The sequence below is a fragment of the Pelodiscus sinensis genome, chromosome 2 (assembly GCF_049634645.1).
Source record: "Pelodiscus sinensis isolate JC-2024 chromosome 2, ASM4963464v1, whole genome shotgun sequence".
Lineage (NCBI taxonomy): Eukaryota > Metazoa > Chordata > Testudines > Trionychidae > Pelodiscus > Pelodiscus sinensis.
Window position 1 is genome coordinate 230,460,977 of NC_134712.1, and position 16,638 is coordinate 230,477,614.

Genomic DNA, 16,638 nt, shown 5'->3' on the forward strand with positions numbered 1-16,638 from the left:
AGCTAAATCCTGATCATGTGGGCAAGACTCATCAGCCAGACACCATCAGTATGGACACTCTGCGGGTTCTTGCGCAAGAACAGCCATACCTGCACAAGAACCCACCAGTATAAACATAGCCATACTGTTCTCCCCACCTGCCTAAGGCTCTGAGAGGGAGTTTGGGTGAGGGGAGGGTGCAGGCTCTGGGAGAGAGTTTGGGAGCAGGAGGGCTGAGAAGTGGAGCTTTGGAGGAGCCTGGGGGGTGCAGGTAAAGTCTTGGGGTGCAGGCTCTGGGAGAGAATGTGGGTGCAGGACAGAGTGAGGGGTGCGATGAAGTCTGAATGTTGGCTCTTCCCTGCGGCAGGTTGTAGGAGAAGTTTAGGGGCTGAAGGGGGGAGGTGTGAATTTGGATGCAGGATGGGAATGGGGGGATATGGTGCAGACTCTGGAAGGAGTGGGATGCACTAGGAGGTGTGGGGTGTGTGAAGCCAGACATACTTGGGAGTATCCTCCTTTGGCAATGGCTGCTGGGAGGGCAGGGGTCTCTGGGTACTGCAGCCCGTGTGCTCCCTCAACTCCTAGGCATCTTACATGTTCCCCCCAGACATCCCCCAGCCCTACCCCAGGCAAGTTAAAACAGGGTGCTGCTATCACTGGTTAAATTGGGGCTAAAGTGGCTTCTGGCCACTCCTTCACCCAAGCTGCCAGCATATGTATCCCTCTAGCCGGGGGAGGAGGGCAGGGTCTACATGCTGTGACAGGTGGCTGGTGGGCCGGGAGATGCAGGGCCAGGCAGTAAGTTTTGATGGATTCCAGCCCTGGACCAGGAATATTCCTGCTGCCGGGTTACCACAGGCCCATGTTACCATGTTGTCCACCTGTGGTGGTAAAGTACATAAATATAAATGTATAGAAACAAGTGAAGACCATGGACTTGTTTATTTAGGCACTTAAGAATAGGGCTTTTTAGAAAGTTTCAAAGTGACATGCATCAAAATTAAAAGGAAAAATGTGGGTAAGTAAAGATAACTAACCAATTAGCCCATCATAAGATGGAATTTTCAGGTCTCTCTTCCACATCGGTCTTCTCTCCTGAGCCTCCGGTCTCTTTCTCTGTCTCTCTCTCTCTCTCTCTCCGCCTACTGCTTCCCCTCCTTTCTGTCAGCTGTCTTCCGCTTTCTGCCTCTCTCTCCGTCTCTCTCTTTCTCTTCTCCCCTTCCTGCCTCTCACTCTCCCTTTCTCTTCTCCTCCTCCTTCAGTCTCTCACTCTCTCTCCACTCCATCTCTCCCTTTCTCTTCTCCCCCTCCTGCCTATTACTCTCTCTCTGCTCTCCTCTGTCGCTGTTGGGGATGCATGTATGTCACCGCCCTGAAAGCCTGCTCTTGAAACCTTTACTCATGTAAGTAATCTGCATTTCAATGAATAATCCCTTAGGTCTTGATTCTGCAATCTGTGCAGAACGCTGCACGTGGGCAGGACCAGAGAGTTCAATGGAATTCTGCACTGGGTGACTGGATCACCTGCACAAATTAGACTGCAGAACCAAGGCGATAGACCTTTAGTAGTGTATTCCCTATGCTGGATTTCTGCAAAGGGATGGATTTCACTCCGGTGGCAGCTCTGGGGCTCTACTTAATTCGGCTTTGGTGCTATTTACACAGCAGGAAGTAGAAGGAAGAACACTCTTCCTTTGACTTTCCTTACTCCTCATGAAATGAAGGTTACTATGAGTCAGCGCAAGAAGTTCTCCAGCTTGACATTATTTCAAAATAAAGGGTTGTAGCATAGACACACATTTTGTTATTTCAGAATAATATTAGTTATTCTGAAATAACACTGCTTGTACATGTACCCTGTGTCTCATCATTTTATTCAAAGCAATAAGATTCTCTCCTAGCAAATGAGACTTGTGCTTGTTACAAGATATGAAAAAGAAGCTCTTTTAAAAAAGCAATCCTTTTAGGCATAATAAAAGGCACCAGATATGAGATATTTTATGAAAATGTTTAATTCAACTGTTTCTTTGGAATGTAGTAGTCATAGGTTGGAAATTTTAAGTTACAGTTCAGTTCTATGTGGTTTTTACGCTACTCAGTGACTGAGAATACAAATGTAATTTAAAGTTAAGGCTTCACTGTTCATTTTAAAACAACAATTTACAAGTGTCATATTGTCATAGAAAATAAAAATTTCTGTAAAAAAAATTTGCACAAAATTTTATGATGGTACAAAACATGAAGGAATAATATACCAGTAAAATGAAATCATTTTACTACAGATTTTTATAATTTTTCAATAAAGAAAAAATATGTTATTTTACACTTTAAAATTATGAAACAATCTAAAACAATATAAACTGAACATTTTGTAACACTGCCTTTACAAATTAATAACTTTATAAACATATAATTTTTAAATATATTTATCAGTGCAAGATACTTTTTCAATGTAAAGTTGCAGTATCATTTTTCCTTTATCGAAGGGCAATTTTCATTCCATCCCCTTCAGAGAAATCAAATCATCAGTGCTATATTCTTATTTTGATAATGAGGGCTGGATACCACAAGGGAACTATATACATTTTTTGTTTCTTAACCAGTTTTTTCATTCAGATTAGACCAAGATCAGGAGTTGAATCAAAATCCATTGAAATAAGTGGACTGGATCAGGCTCCCCAAATTTGGATTTCTTCTATAAGGAGATACACGCATGTGAGTTAATGGAATGTACGTGTTCTTATCTAAGGAAGAGCAGACCCTAATGCAATCAGATTGCACTACTTTGATGCAAGTACAGTGAGAACAATTTTGAAAAACATCTTCTTTGGATAATTAACTAGCTGCCTTGATACCAATATGGTTAGATTTCACCATATGAGTTGGACATGACAGGTAACAATCCTGGCCCCACTGGAATCTGTGGGAGCTTTGCCAGTAATTTGACGAACAGGATTTCACCCTAAGTCTCTACCTTTTGAGGGCTTTCTGCCTTTTGTATGTTCCTAAAGGAGTTCATAGCATGAGTAACTAATAGGGTTTTTTTTTTTTTTTTTTTACTTTGTCTGATCATAAAATACTTATATTTTCTCATCCCCACTGCCCTGTTACCAGGATACTCATGGATTTTCTGCAAGACTTTCTGGGATCTCATTAAGACTGGTTGAATAATATACTTGGAACCATATATCTGATGAATATTGATTAAATCTATCAGTTAGATTATTCAGGGTTAGATTGAGGCCCTACTTAGTACAGACATGGAGATACTGCATAGCTGCCCTGTAGAAGCAGCATTGGGAAAGAAATACAGGTCATAAAATTCACAATTCTTTCCCTGGTTCCACTTTGCTCCAAGAAGGAAGCAAATTACTGCAGTGCTTTACTGGCACTCACTTCTCCCCACACTTCGTGTTGAAATATCTCCACTGGATGGTACATTAAGGGAATATCAAATCAAAGTTCTGCCCACTGCCACTCCTCTTCACCACTCTTCATACACTTGCTTGTGAGGAAGAGCTTGCCCACTTCTATCAGGAATGGTGATTAGCCCAGCCATGAACGGGCTATGAGGATGGTATTTGCTTGCCTTACTCCCCTACCTGGATACTGAAGAGCAGTGCCAATCTTGCCCTCAATAACAAATTTCTTTGTATCTTCTTGGACCAGCTGCATAAGTTGCTATTAATTGCAGAACAGTTTTGTGAATATTTTTTTTACATTATTCAACCAGCTGTATCTATCACTACTTCCAAACAGATGAGGCTACCAGAAAGCTGTGTGCACTATAAAGAGTGTTGCTTACTTACTTGTAGCCAACAGCCAAAAGATCCTAGACACTATTTGATATAACCTGGTCTAAGTTCTCATGTTCTATGTACAGTGTGGGATCTTATTTGCCCTCAGTATCCATGGATAACTCTGATTAGCACAAATACATACACCCACTTCAAGGGGAGATTAGAACCTAGGGAGAGGAATGTTTCTTGTTTTGGGGGTGGTCTTTCAATTAAGACATTCTTAATCATTTCCCCAACTTAACTGTCTATTAATAGGCATCTTGGATTGGGTAAAAGACATATTTCATGACTAAGGAAAAAGGATACTGTCACTTTATGCTGTTAACAAGAAACCCAAAGCTCGACTTTGGAGAGTTAAATTTTTCCCTTATGTTTTTTTAACACAAAGTCTAGTAAAATCCTTTGCCATTACCAGCAAGTTTTAAAGCTGCAATTTTCTTTCCTTTACAATGGCAAATGCTTATGCAATCTACTCAGAGAAAAAGAGAGAGAGAGAGAGAGAAAGAGCGAGCTTACATTTGAAAATACATTCTATATGAAAGAATGATAAAAGGGAATATTGCAGCTTTATACAAAAGGGTCAAGAGACATGAAATTGAAATACAGAAAGCAGAACAATCAAGCTAAGTTGCCAAATATGATTAGCCCTTGCCTTTCTGAGGCTACTTTCTACACTAAAATATACTTTCTTTTTAGTCAGTGAGCCACCAGAGTATGATTAAAGACAAGGGCTTTAGCTGGAGGGAAACAGCGCTGTAGTTAATGTTAACACAATGAGAAGCAGTACAAACAAAAAGGCACTTGAGAGGACATACACTAGCCAGTGCCACGGACTTTTTGTTTAGATTCTAGGCAGTACACTCGGTTGCCAGTTGTGTCTGATGATGGCACATATTCTTGTATGGAATTCACAAGCACAAAGTTTAGTACAACACTGAAAAACATCAATCAAATTTGACTGTATTGCTTCATAAACAGAGCTGACACACTATATCAGTACTGATGCTATAGTACTTTTCAAAAACACCCTACCCCTTCTTTGCCTACGCACAACACGAGCAATTATACACAAAATACGGGTGCAGGAGTCCACTAAATTGCCATTACTCCAATATTTTCGGGGCACTGAGCTACAGACAGCATGTCCACCAAAAGGACCCCACTGAATACACTTTGTGACAGCATCTTGGATTTTGTACAATAAAAATAAAACTACCCATAAAAGAAAAACAAGAGAGAAGGAAAAAAAGAAAGACAAAATGAACTATAAGTCAATCATACTTGGTCTCAACACCAGCATTTGATTATTCCAAATAAAACCAACAGGAAAAGCAGACTGTACATGATTCAGATTAACACAGATTATTGTCCATGTTTATCAGTTACACTCATTGAAGCTCCTGAGAAAAGCTTGGCTCAGCGTCAACGCACTTTTCAGCCTATACAGTAAAAGAAGATAGACAGTTCCCCAGCACAATCAAGATATGTCCTTCCATTCCAATTCTCTTGAAACTTCTTAAGTCACTTTTTACTTTCATGCTTCCGAATAAGAATTCTGTGTGTTTAGTTTATCTTTTTTTAATTTTACACCATCCACAAGTTCAAAATTGTAATTCTCCAGTGCAGATAAGTTTCTGTCTGACATTCCATTGTGCCAACAAGCACAATATAAGACCACTCCGCAGATGGCTCCTAAAAGTACCCCTAATGCACTCATGGCTATAATAGTAATAAGAATGGGATCTAGGGTCTTCAGCACATTGCCTTGCTTCCTGGCGACATTATCATTGTAGTGGTCTTCATTCTCAGGATTCTGAGGAGTAAACCCTGAAATAGAATAAATAATTCCAGGACTGAATATAATAATGAGGCTTAGAATGCACTGGTTATTTTGTGAATAGAAGTGAGGGTTGGAGGAAGAATATCTAGATTTTGACAAAACTCAATGAATAGTTTGAAAACTCGACTTCTTTGGGACAATAATTTTAAGGTAAAATCTACAAAATGGCCCTGGTTGATACTATTTCAAGTTGTACTCTTTATCTCTGAGTTTGCTATTGCTCATTGAGGGTACATCTACACAGCAGCATTATTTTGGAATAACTGACATTATTCCTAAGTAACAAAGAGAGGGTCTACACTGCAAGCCATTATTTCAAAATAATGGCGAGCTGGAGGACTTTTTACTTTACCTCCTGTCACCCTCATTTCACAAGGAGTAAGGGAAGTTGAAAGAAGAGTGCTCTTCCTTCGACTTCCTGCTGCGTAGACAGCGCCAACAGCCAAATTAAGCCATTTCAACTTCAGCTACGCAATTGACATAGCTGAAGTTCTGTAGCTTAATTCGACTTTTGCCCTGCTGTGTGGACGTTCCGAGAGTCTTATTTTTCTCCCTCAAAATTTGAGTGAGGCAGTGGGTGTTACTGGTATCCAGTGTCAAGAAGATAGTGTTCTCTTGGACCCTTTCATCAGTATTTTGTCACTTTATAAAATTCAACTACTTTGGCTTCCAGAGATCAGAATCAGGCTCTGAGACAGGTACCAGAGAAAAAGCACTTGGCAGGGGAATTTGTTCTGCTTCCTTAAGTAAAATATTCAGTTAATGGCACAGCGACTTTCCCCATCTCTATCTGGATTTATCACAGAGATATGATGGGTCTATAAAACCTACTAACTTTATCATAAAAACTGAAAGATCTCTGGGTTAATCTTGCTTCCATTATTTCAATCAATAGTAACACTTTTATTGAATTCAGTGGAAGTAGGTTAGTCTCTTTGACTGCAAAATATGAGCATATTGGGGCTATCTATTATCAGGATAATATGGCACTTATGATACCTTTAATAAATATGTTGAGGGATCAACAGATTTAGAACTATCATTATTACTGCTGAAGAAAACTGTACTGCTTTGGGAGATTGGTCATAAAGTTACATTTTCAGTGCACTGAGAGAAGTTAGTAACCAGGAGAGTTTTTGAGCCTAATTACCTGTGTATGGCATGAACATAAATTATATTATTTCCTACTGCATTAGAGAACGCTTATACACAGGAAAATTCTAACCAGGCTTGCATTATATCGTGATATTGTGAGCTTTAGAATGAGAGATGTACCACTTTATGCTACTGTTCTTTACAATCTTACGTTCTTTTATTATTTATACTTATTTAAAACCTCTTTAAATGTATTAGGTATATTTTATATTATGCAAAATATAAATGGCATCTACAGATAAATCATAAATATTCAATACTGTATATGATTATAGAATTTAATTTAGTGAAATAGGATGATAATATTCAAATTCACATGAAAATATGTCTTTTAATTTATTCCACTTTAACAAGACCATTTTTACCTGTTTGATTAATTTCTGAGTCTTCTTCATCTATTTCATTCTCCACATCAGTTGATTCTAATGAAGCAAAGAGAAATGACATTGATTATTAGGGTTACAAACACTGATTGACTCTCATGCTGGCAATAATGGTATTACAGATTTTTCTGTGTCAGAGTATCATTATGTCAGCTTGACAGAGCTGTTCATTACGATGGGTTCTGAAAATTAACGGAGGAAAAAGAAAGGTTTAAAAACTCCCCTCCGCCCAATCTTGGCACAGTTTTAGAGTTATCAGCAGGGGTTTTCTATGTCTGGGAAAGAGAAATCAGTATGAGAAATTAGCATCTCATTCATCGTATTTACAATTTTGGTGTCCAATTCTTCAACCCTTAATCAGAGAAGTAATACTTAATCACACGAGTAGTTCCACTGACTGCAGAGGGACTACTTGTGTGCAGAAGGGCTTCAGGATCAGGCTCTTGATTTGAACTCAAAGATCCAAATCACTTGACCAGCATCCAACTTGAATAACTAAACTGTGTGTATATTCAGGGAACTAGGGATTTATCCTCCCTAAGCCTACAGTGTGAGATAGGAGCTGCTGTGCAGCTTGGCTTTATTGTTCTAGTGTACTGCCTAACATGGGGGAAGTTGCTGGTTTGTCCCAAACAACAATGCATGACACTGTGCAGCATGTCTCACACAACTGGATTCCACACTAGTTTGGGAGTATATAGCTCCTCAAATCCTGCCCCATCCTCTTGAAATGAAGCCACAGTGAATCTACCGCATGTATGTCTAACATGCTAACTGAGTTTTGTCCCCTGCTAATAGACACAGAGGAGAAGAGCCTACTGTAGTTTATGGTGTTAGCTCAAATGACAGATGTTGGGGCTCAAAGTCTGGGGTTCTATGCCCCATCCCCTATGGGTAGAGCAATTACTTAAGGCTCTTTAAGACAACAACATGGGGGCAGCTGGAATTGCAGCCAGAGTAACTTCAGAATGCTCTATCCATGGAATTATTAATGAATGGATTATCTAAAGACTGATCAGGAATTAAAGGTCTGAATTGTCCAGAGGCTCCCAGATATAACTATCCTCTTATCCCACCAAGAGGTTGAATGTGCTATGTTCTTACATCACTCAATATTCCACACCTCTAAAAGGAGGTAGTTAGAGGAACTGGGTACAACCACTGCTGACTTATAGATTTAGCAATTGAAAGGGCCAAGACAGATGTGATATATCTTGATTTTCATAAAGCATATGGTACAGTGCTTTGCAAAATCTTATCATAAATATTAATTCATATTGGCATTGGCAGGAACATTAAGTATGTGTTTTGAAAACTGACTAAAATACTATAAATAAATTGGAATGAAAATGCATTAAGCTTTAGGGAAGATGATTAGTAGGGCTGGACTGGGATCACTGTGAGAATCAGTCTTTACAATATATGAACTGATGAGTTAGAAGAAGGAGTAAACAGCATGTTCATGAAATTCACTGATCATACTAAAACGACTAGAATTCTGAACAGCAATAAGAATAAGAACAAAAGGGCCCAAAATATTAGCATGATGATCTAAAATGCCTTTTAATTTCTGTCTTCTTTGATTGTATGGTTGTTCTCCCCTTCTTTGGTTGTATGGTTTGATTGTATGATTGTATCGTTTGATGTTGGTATTTCAGAATTAGTCTATCCAAGATGGAGGCATGTACCATCTTGCTGCTGATCCTGCCATCCTTGAATTTATTGGGAGTTTTGCCTAAGTAAAGACTGAGGCAGTAGGCTATATCATAACCTTGTTTAGAGTGCAAAAATCTCACTATATTCAATAAAGAAATCAGTTGCATGATATAACCCTTTTTTTAGCAAAACAACAGCCATTAGAGCAGAATGAATACTGTTCTGGATGAGACTTTTGTGGTTTCCCGCTAGTTATACTTACTTTGGCAATTCTCTTGTGCTATACGGTTGTCAATATCAATGTCATCTACAGCAATTCCTCCATGTCCTTTTCCAATTTCTCCCTCGACAACAACCTGACAAAATCAGATAATTTCACATTGGCATTAGTATAAATGCCCAGTAACCATGTTCAGGAATTCTCAATTAGTATTTTAAAAAAGCATCAAGCTTAAATTCACATGATGTCACACGTGCATACACTTTGCTTGTTTTTAGTCAATATTTGTTGAATGACAATATTGCATTATGTAATTTCACACCTTTTCTAAGTGAACAATAGACTTAGTGAGTCTGAAGGTTTACAAAAGGTGACAGATGAATTGTAAAGCAGTTCATCTTGCCTTCTGCAACAAATTGCTTGTTTCACTGTCTTCTAGAATCCCATGAACTATGCCACTATTATTATTGTCACAGCAATAACATCCCATATGCAGCTACAATACTATCTACAAAAATTGATCCTTGACATTTTCTACTCTCTCATATGAAATATAGCCAGCACAGTCTCTCAGACCTTGGCTTTGTTACCCCAGAACAAATCCAACCAATCTTACCTGATAATGTTTCACAGACTTGTGAAGAAGGACGCGTCCTTCTTTCCAGCAGTTCCCTTGATGTCCACTCAGTGTCCATAGAACCTGATCATATTCATCTGGCTTTTGGTATCTCAATTTGATCTTCAGGGTGCCAACATGGGGCCCAGACATATGATACCAGAAAGTCATGCAGTGTGCAGAGTTCTGAGAGTAAATCAGAGGGCTTAGCAGCCGTGCAACCTTGCCTTTCTGGTTTTCGTCAGCTTGTGAGTAAATGAAATTGCCATCGCCTGTGTCACAATAACACTGTATTAGAAACAGTGACCAACTTTCATTTTTTGTTAGTCTAACAAACCACAATATTCCAAATCATTCTGTCCTCTTCCACATTTATCTGTCAAGAGTTACAGTGTTGAGCTAGACAGAGTAATTATGTCAGGAATTTTAAAAAATGCAGTAGCAATGTTTGTTAGTTGTAAATCACTGCTGATGACTTTCTGTAATTCACCATGATGAGTAAGTCTGATAGTGAACTGAACCATAGCACCATGGTTGATTTTCACTGCTGAGGCATGCAGAGGTCACTCGCAATTGTTCAGAAAAGGAAATTAAAACATGGCTTATTACAACGAGTGTTTTGTATTTCAGTGTGTGCCTACTAACAAGAGATATCCATAGTGCTAGGGCTAGGAATAAGTATGTCTTGGCTTGCCATACATTTACTGTGTGAATGGCTACTTTTTAAAAAATGTTGCAGGTTTTTTTTTAAGATGGGACAAACATAGAAGTATAAAATCATTTTGAATAACTATTGATAGACATCAGGAACTGAAATACAAACATTACTGCAGAAATGATTCAATGTAAAGCTGAATCCACAATAAATAATGTTTTGACAAATTGATTTCTCTAATTACTTGGTTGATTGCAGGGATGCATTTTGGTTGAATATATTTGTGTAAGATAGTCTTACAAAATATCAAAAATGTGGCTGGGATTTCCAAAGAGTGCAAGTGAGTTAGTTGTTTTAGGATTTGGGTGCCTTACTCACTTACGGTATGTCTACACTACAGAGAAGATTGAAGCTGCCGCTGTCAATCTTCCAGGGTTTGAATTAGTGGGTCTAGTGAAGACACACTAATTTGAACTGAGAAGGGTTTTCCAGTCGATGCCAGTAGTCCTGCTTCCATGAAAAATAAGGGAAGGTGAAGATAGAATGTGCTCCCTTTGACTTCCTGCAGTGTGGACAGTGCCAAAAGTCAAGTTAAGGTACTTTGACTTCAGCTACGTAATTAATGTAGCTGAAGTTGCATATTTTAATTTGACCTTATCGTATAGTGTAGATGTACTCTTATGCTTCTTTAGGAATCCCAGTCTTAATGACATTAAGGGAGGAGAACGTATAAATTTTGTTCAGTTGCAGTAACAAAATTTTACCAGTATGTTTCTTGTAATGTCCAACCAACAAAGAATTTAAATTTCCATCCAACAACAATTAGTCTATACACATACACAGTTATCAGATCAGACCTTCAGCTGATGTGAATCAGAAAATCTCTATGGATGTCAGTCATGTTATATCCATTTACACCAAACGAGGATCTGATTCATAATCCTTAAACCTCTAAAATAGATTCCTACAAATGTCTCAGGTGGCAGGACAATAAAACACATCCTGAAATCAGGTAACAATGCATTGTGATTGCAGATGAAGTTCTCAACATTGAAGAGATGCAAGTGGCATTTTACTCTCACTAGTACAAAGTGATTTTGAATATAGGAGGGAGAAAAGGAACAACAACAGGTTTAACACCTGTTAATAACACCTGTCATTAGGTAATCTGTGCCTGAGCACAGTTCTGGTTTTTAAACAAAAGAAAATAATTCTAAGGTTGTAGCAACTGAGTGTTTTGTTGATTTGTTGTAATGTAGTTCCAAACTGGTCCAATGGGGGCAGACCAGTTGTGCCACTCCACTCTTGGAAATATGCGAGGGAGGAGACAATAAAAGCTGAACCAGGAAGAAGGAAGAGCAGAGTGAGAACCAGGGGCTAAAGACAATTACATGGAGCAGGAGTGGCCAGAGGTTGGCTGCAGCAGCTGGTGCCCCAGGCGGGCAGTGCGATCGGTGCTCCCGCCTGCATGGCCATGATGTCATCATCAGGTGCCCGGGCCAGTGGCGCTCTAGGCAACTGCCTAGTTTGCGTAGGCTCACGGGCCGCCCCTGGCAGGGAGAGAACTGGTCTTTCTAATGTGACAAAGAGGTGTTTCTACTTTGATAGATTCATCAGTGTTCAGTCAGATACCCAGTGTAAAGGGGATGTACCACCGAATGAGCTTTGGAAGAGCTCTGCACAGGAGCCAGGATGAACCATAAGAAAATAATGTGAGTCATTCTCACTGCAGTGACGTGCTGTTAAGCTTCCCAGGCAAAGATTTCTGTGTCTGAATGTTCTTCCCAGTCCTCCCTTCTGTTCAAACTGCAACATATACATGTGCAAGTATGTCTATAGGGTGGTGATAAGGAAACCCTAGATTGGGGGGGGAGGGCAAGGGAGGTAGTGAAGGGAAATGACTAAAGAGTTAAAATAATGACTAGGTTGGGAAAACCAAGTCAGTCCAAAATATAATATGGAGGTTCAAAGACTTATTCAGATGAGGCTCACATACTACATGTGTATGCTGAAGTCATGGCCTTGCAGTCTTAAAACATTTGCTTCAGGGTGGGGGCTCCTGAAGTGAAAATAACTTCAGTGGAGTTACTCCAGATATATACATGTGAAAATGAGAGCAGAATGTGACTCAAAATGGCCAAACATTTCTCTCACAATATATAAAGATCTCTAGAATAAACATTGCCTAACTTTGTGACTTCAGATACTGATCAGCTTTGTTGAGCACTGTAGTTCTGTGGAGCTACACTGCTCGATAGTAATCTGCCTACATAACCATTTTGTAGCTGCTGCTTACTAGATGGCAAGCAAGGCAGGGGGGAAACCACCTATGAGTCAGAAAGGAAATGTAGGAAATCTTTTTTTGTGATGCAGTAGGAGGGAGGGAAATGGCCTTCAGGACACCAACATGGAAACTTCTCAAGGCTAGCTACTGGAAATAAAAAAGTCTCTGTAATAGCAGAATTTTGTGGAAATAACACAATCTCATTTAAGAAATATCATTTTTTCAGCTCTAGACTGAAGACAAGTTTAGCCTCCATAATCTTTGGTAGCAAAGTGCATATATTTCTCATTTCCAGAATATTATTGTAGTGCTGGGTCAGGAACTCTGTCTTCGTTGTCTTAATTAGAGCTTTACTTATGCATGCCTTTTAGATTTTGTCAGTCTCTGGCTAACGTAGCTTTTAACCTCCTTTCAATGTCAGATCTTACTGAGCCATTTAACTTTACTTTGCATCAATTTTTCTACCATTACAGCCTTCATTTCAGTTAACTGCGTATAGTTAATTTGATGCCATTTATTTGTACAGTGCCATTTATAGTCAAAGTATTTTAAGTTTTTTTTCTAAAACTACAGTACTTGTCTCAAGATTCAATTGAAAGTGTCTCAGAATTTAAGGAGTCCAATTTTATCTAATTTCCTTGTCATTCTCATTAGGCAAAGGGGCTGCAAAAGTGGAAAGGGAGAATTCATTGTGAGTACATTTAATTAGTCTACACATATAAAAAGAGAACACTAAAACTAAAGATGGGCAGGTCATGAAATGCCCTCCCTTCTCTGGTGCTCATGTGTGTATTCTTTACCCTGCTAGGCTGAAACTCAAGTAAGGAGACACTTCTTGGAAAACGGTTTCTTAGCACCAGCCAATCAGTTCCTTGAGTGTTATTGCTTGGAGGAACCACATGTGTGGAGGGGGGATACCATTTGAGGTGGGTGGATGTTTGAAGAAGCCTTGGAAGTTACAATTATATCTTACATATGGCTCCTCTGGTAGATATATACCCATAAATATTAACAAGAATGCCTAAGTATTCATTCATGATTATATAAGGTGTCAAATAGCAATTACAGGTGAGTGACTGGATGGGAGAGTATTGCTGTAGTCACTTGACATCTTAGTGCCCCATAGGTAAGTTATCATCTGGGGGAATTGGGAGTGATTATTGTCTTCATTTCCTATAAAAAAGGTACACTGCTTTTGGGAGGCAGTATCATACTCTGGAGACCATGAGTGTAAGTCATGGCTTGGGTTAAGTAGGCCACAGCCTTCCTGAAAAGACATGTTTTAGAATGTAGGTTACTTCGCTTGATACAACAAAGTCATACAGTCTGGAAGATTCTCTGGCACTAAACAAATATCCATTTTCCATGAAAAGTGATTTCATCATGAACTCAGGATTACCTGAATGGTCTTGAATAGGCCCGGTTTTGCTAGTCAGAACTGACCACTTTAAATCCACTTGGCTGTCGTGTTCCCAGTGGCACAAAGTTTTGTGGGATCCCCAGCCAAATCCACAGTTGAAACCATATGCTGGCAACCCTGCAGGAACATGGCAAGATGAAGCAAGAAAAATGATATAATTTATCAATATAACTTTGATTTTTTTATTTAAGCAACAACAACCACCTACCTTGAATAGCTGATGGAGTAACCATTTCTACTAGATATTATGAGAAGCCCCTACAGATCAGAATTTCTGTGAAATAGCTGGGGTTTCTGAGATGTTTGGGTGGCAGGCACCGCACGGGGCTGCTGGGCCGCCCAGGGGCAGGGACCGCGCATGCGCCATGTGCCCAGGACAGCACCACGCATTTGCCGGGTACTCGGGGGCTGCACATATGCCCGGGGGAGGCGCTAGGTGGGCATACATAAATGTCCCGGCGGGCGCCATGGCGCCTGCGGGCACCGCATTGGGGACCACTGGCTTAAGTAGTGAGTTAATGCCAATAATTATGTAGCTATTTTCTCCTGTTTTTATGGGTCAGACTATAGCAAGGAACCTTGCTCATTTAAAAGAGCCAACCACAATGTGGCTGGGGAATAAATCCACTGATCTATGTGTTGGTGCTAGTCTCTTCAACAAAAGGACTGGGATGAGAGACCAGTAAGCAGCATAGGCTCCATGAAATGTGGAGGATAGGGTGATGGAGCACCTGCTGCACAGTTCCACCTGGGAATCCAGCTGCAGCATGGTTCTTCCACATGCACCGACACAGGGCTTTGTAGGCAACATTTACATTAGAAGCTAGGGATGTGATTTGATGAGGGGATTACAAGCTAGGGGTGTAATTTGATTTTTCGGTACTCCTCAGTGAGCTAGCATGAGAATAAATAGCAATGAAACCCCGATGGCACTGGTGGAGGCATGGCAAGTACATTGGTGGCTACATTGCTATTTATACTTATGCTGGCTTCCTGTACTGTATACACAAGCATGGGAATCACACCCCTAACTCGTAGTGTAGTAATATCTTAGGCCAGTTAAGCCCTACAGATAGTTATGCCAATGGCTTTACATTAAAATGCAAGAATGATTTATTTCAACAGCATATACATGGTAACTGCCAACTCTCTGCCTACCCACATTATTATTCATAATGATATTTGTATTAAAAATGTACTTGAGAGTCATATGCCAAAGCCACAAAATGAGAATTTCTTAATTAGTGATGAGTGAACTGCATGGAGATTTGGTTTGGTTAATTCATCAAAAATTCAAGGATTTATCTATGCCTCTGAAGAGAGCTACAGAACTGGTATGAGGTTTTTAGCTGTTCTGATATAGATAGATAGATAGATAGATAGATAGATAGATAGATAGATAGATAGATAGATAGATAGAAAGAATTTATTCACTTTGGCTGTGTCTACACTGGGCCACTTATTCCGGAAAATCAGCCGCTTTTCCGGAATAAGCTGCGAGCTGTCTACACTGGCCCTTGAATTTCCAGAAAAGCAATGATGCTCTACTGTACAAAATCAGCCACTATTCCGGAAAAACTATTCTGCTCCCGCTCGGGCATAAGTCCTTATTCCGGAACACTGTTCTGGAAAAGGGCCAGTGTAGACAGCCCAGTAGTCTTTTCCGGAAAAAAGCCCCGATAGTGAAAATGGCGATCGGGGCTCTTTTCCGGAAAAGCGCGTCTACATTGGCCACAGACGCTTTTCCGGAAAAAGGGCTTTTTCGGAAAAGCAGCCTGCCAATGTAGACGCTCCTTTTCTGGAAAAACTGAAAACGGAATAGTATTCCGTTTTAAGCATTTCCGGAAATTCATGCCAGTGTAGACACAGCCTTTGAATTTATGTGATCTGATTAACTCATCTCCTCTTCTAGACATTATCAAATAACTTTTGTTATAAGAGTTGTGGCTCAAAGAAGAGTCTGTTCCAATTGTCAGAAATTTTTGCTACTTGCTCATGCCAAAACATTTTGATCTGTATAATAGTGCACAATAAAATTTGAGTAACAACAACAACAAGTTAAAAATACAAATGAAAAGATTTGGGACCAACCTGGCTATAACAACACAGCATACAACTCTGTAGGAAAAGCTTTTTGGCAATTAAACAGTTCATAGGTTTAATAGCAAACAATGTCAGCATCTTTCAAACAATTTAGCCCACAAGATGGCAGCATTGAAATGGACAATTCAAAAATGGAAAGACAAATGTGGCCCATTGCCCACAAGTTCAGTGTAAAAAAAGGGAAGTCTCGTATTATGCGGTTTAGTATGGTCAAGATGAGATCATATCTTGTTTTCAGGTTCCCTTCAACTCTGCCTGAAGGCTTAATACAACATAGTTTTCAATGGAAATTGGAATTTGAATGAATAGATTATACAAAAGATAGGGTAGAATTCTTTGCATTTCTGGTTTCCAAAAATTGTTTCTAAATCTGTTACATTCTGTCTTCTTTGGAAGAGAGGTTCGTCTGAAGCAATGAAAACTCACAGTTGAACAATTCCCCACTCTCAACAACACGACTTCTCAGAGGGCCAAATCCTGAAGTCATTACTCACTTTTGAGTCAGTCCTTGTTCAGGAAAAATTTCA

At 39.6% G+C, this 16,638-nt stretch overlaps 1 protein-coding gene across 2 annotated transcripts in view; it reads right to left on the reverse strand.

Annotated features, from left to right (window-relative positions):
* Window positions 1-1,973: 1,973 nt before the first annotated feature.
* The window catches only part of NRP1 (neuropilin 1), a 171,750-nt gene continuing 157,085 nt past the window's right edge, over window positions 1,974-16,638 (reverse strand). For both annotated transcript variants that reach the window (XM_006120737.4, XM_075922674.1), the window contains exons 13-17: window positions 13,988-14,125; window positions 9,650-9,921; window positions 9,076-9,169; window positions 7,140-7,196; window positions 1,974-5,606 (exon numbers count right to left, since the gene is read on the reverse strand). In XM_006120737.4, the coding sequence (XP_006120799.1) occupies window positions 5,314-5,606; window positions 7,140-7,196; window positions 9,076-9,169; window positions 9,650-9,921; window positions 13,988-14,125 (854 nt within the window). In that variant the 3' untranslated portion in view covers window positions 1,974-5,313. The remainder of the gene's footprint in view (window positions 5,607-7,139; window positions 7,197-9,075; window positions 9,170-9,649; window positions 9,922-13,987; window positions 14,126-16,638) is intronic.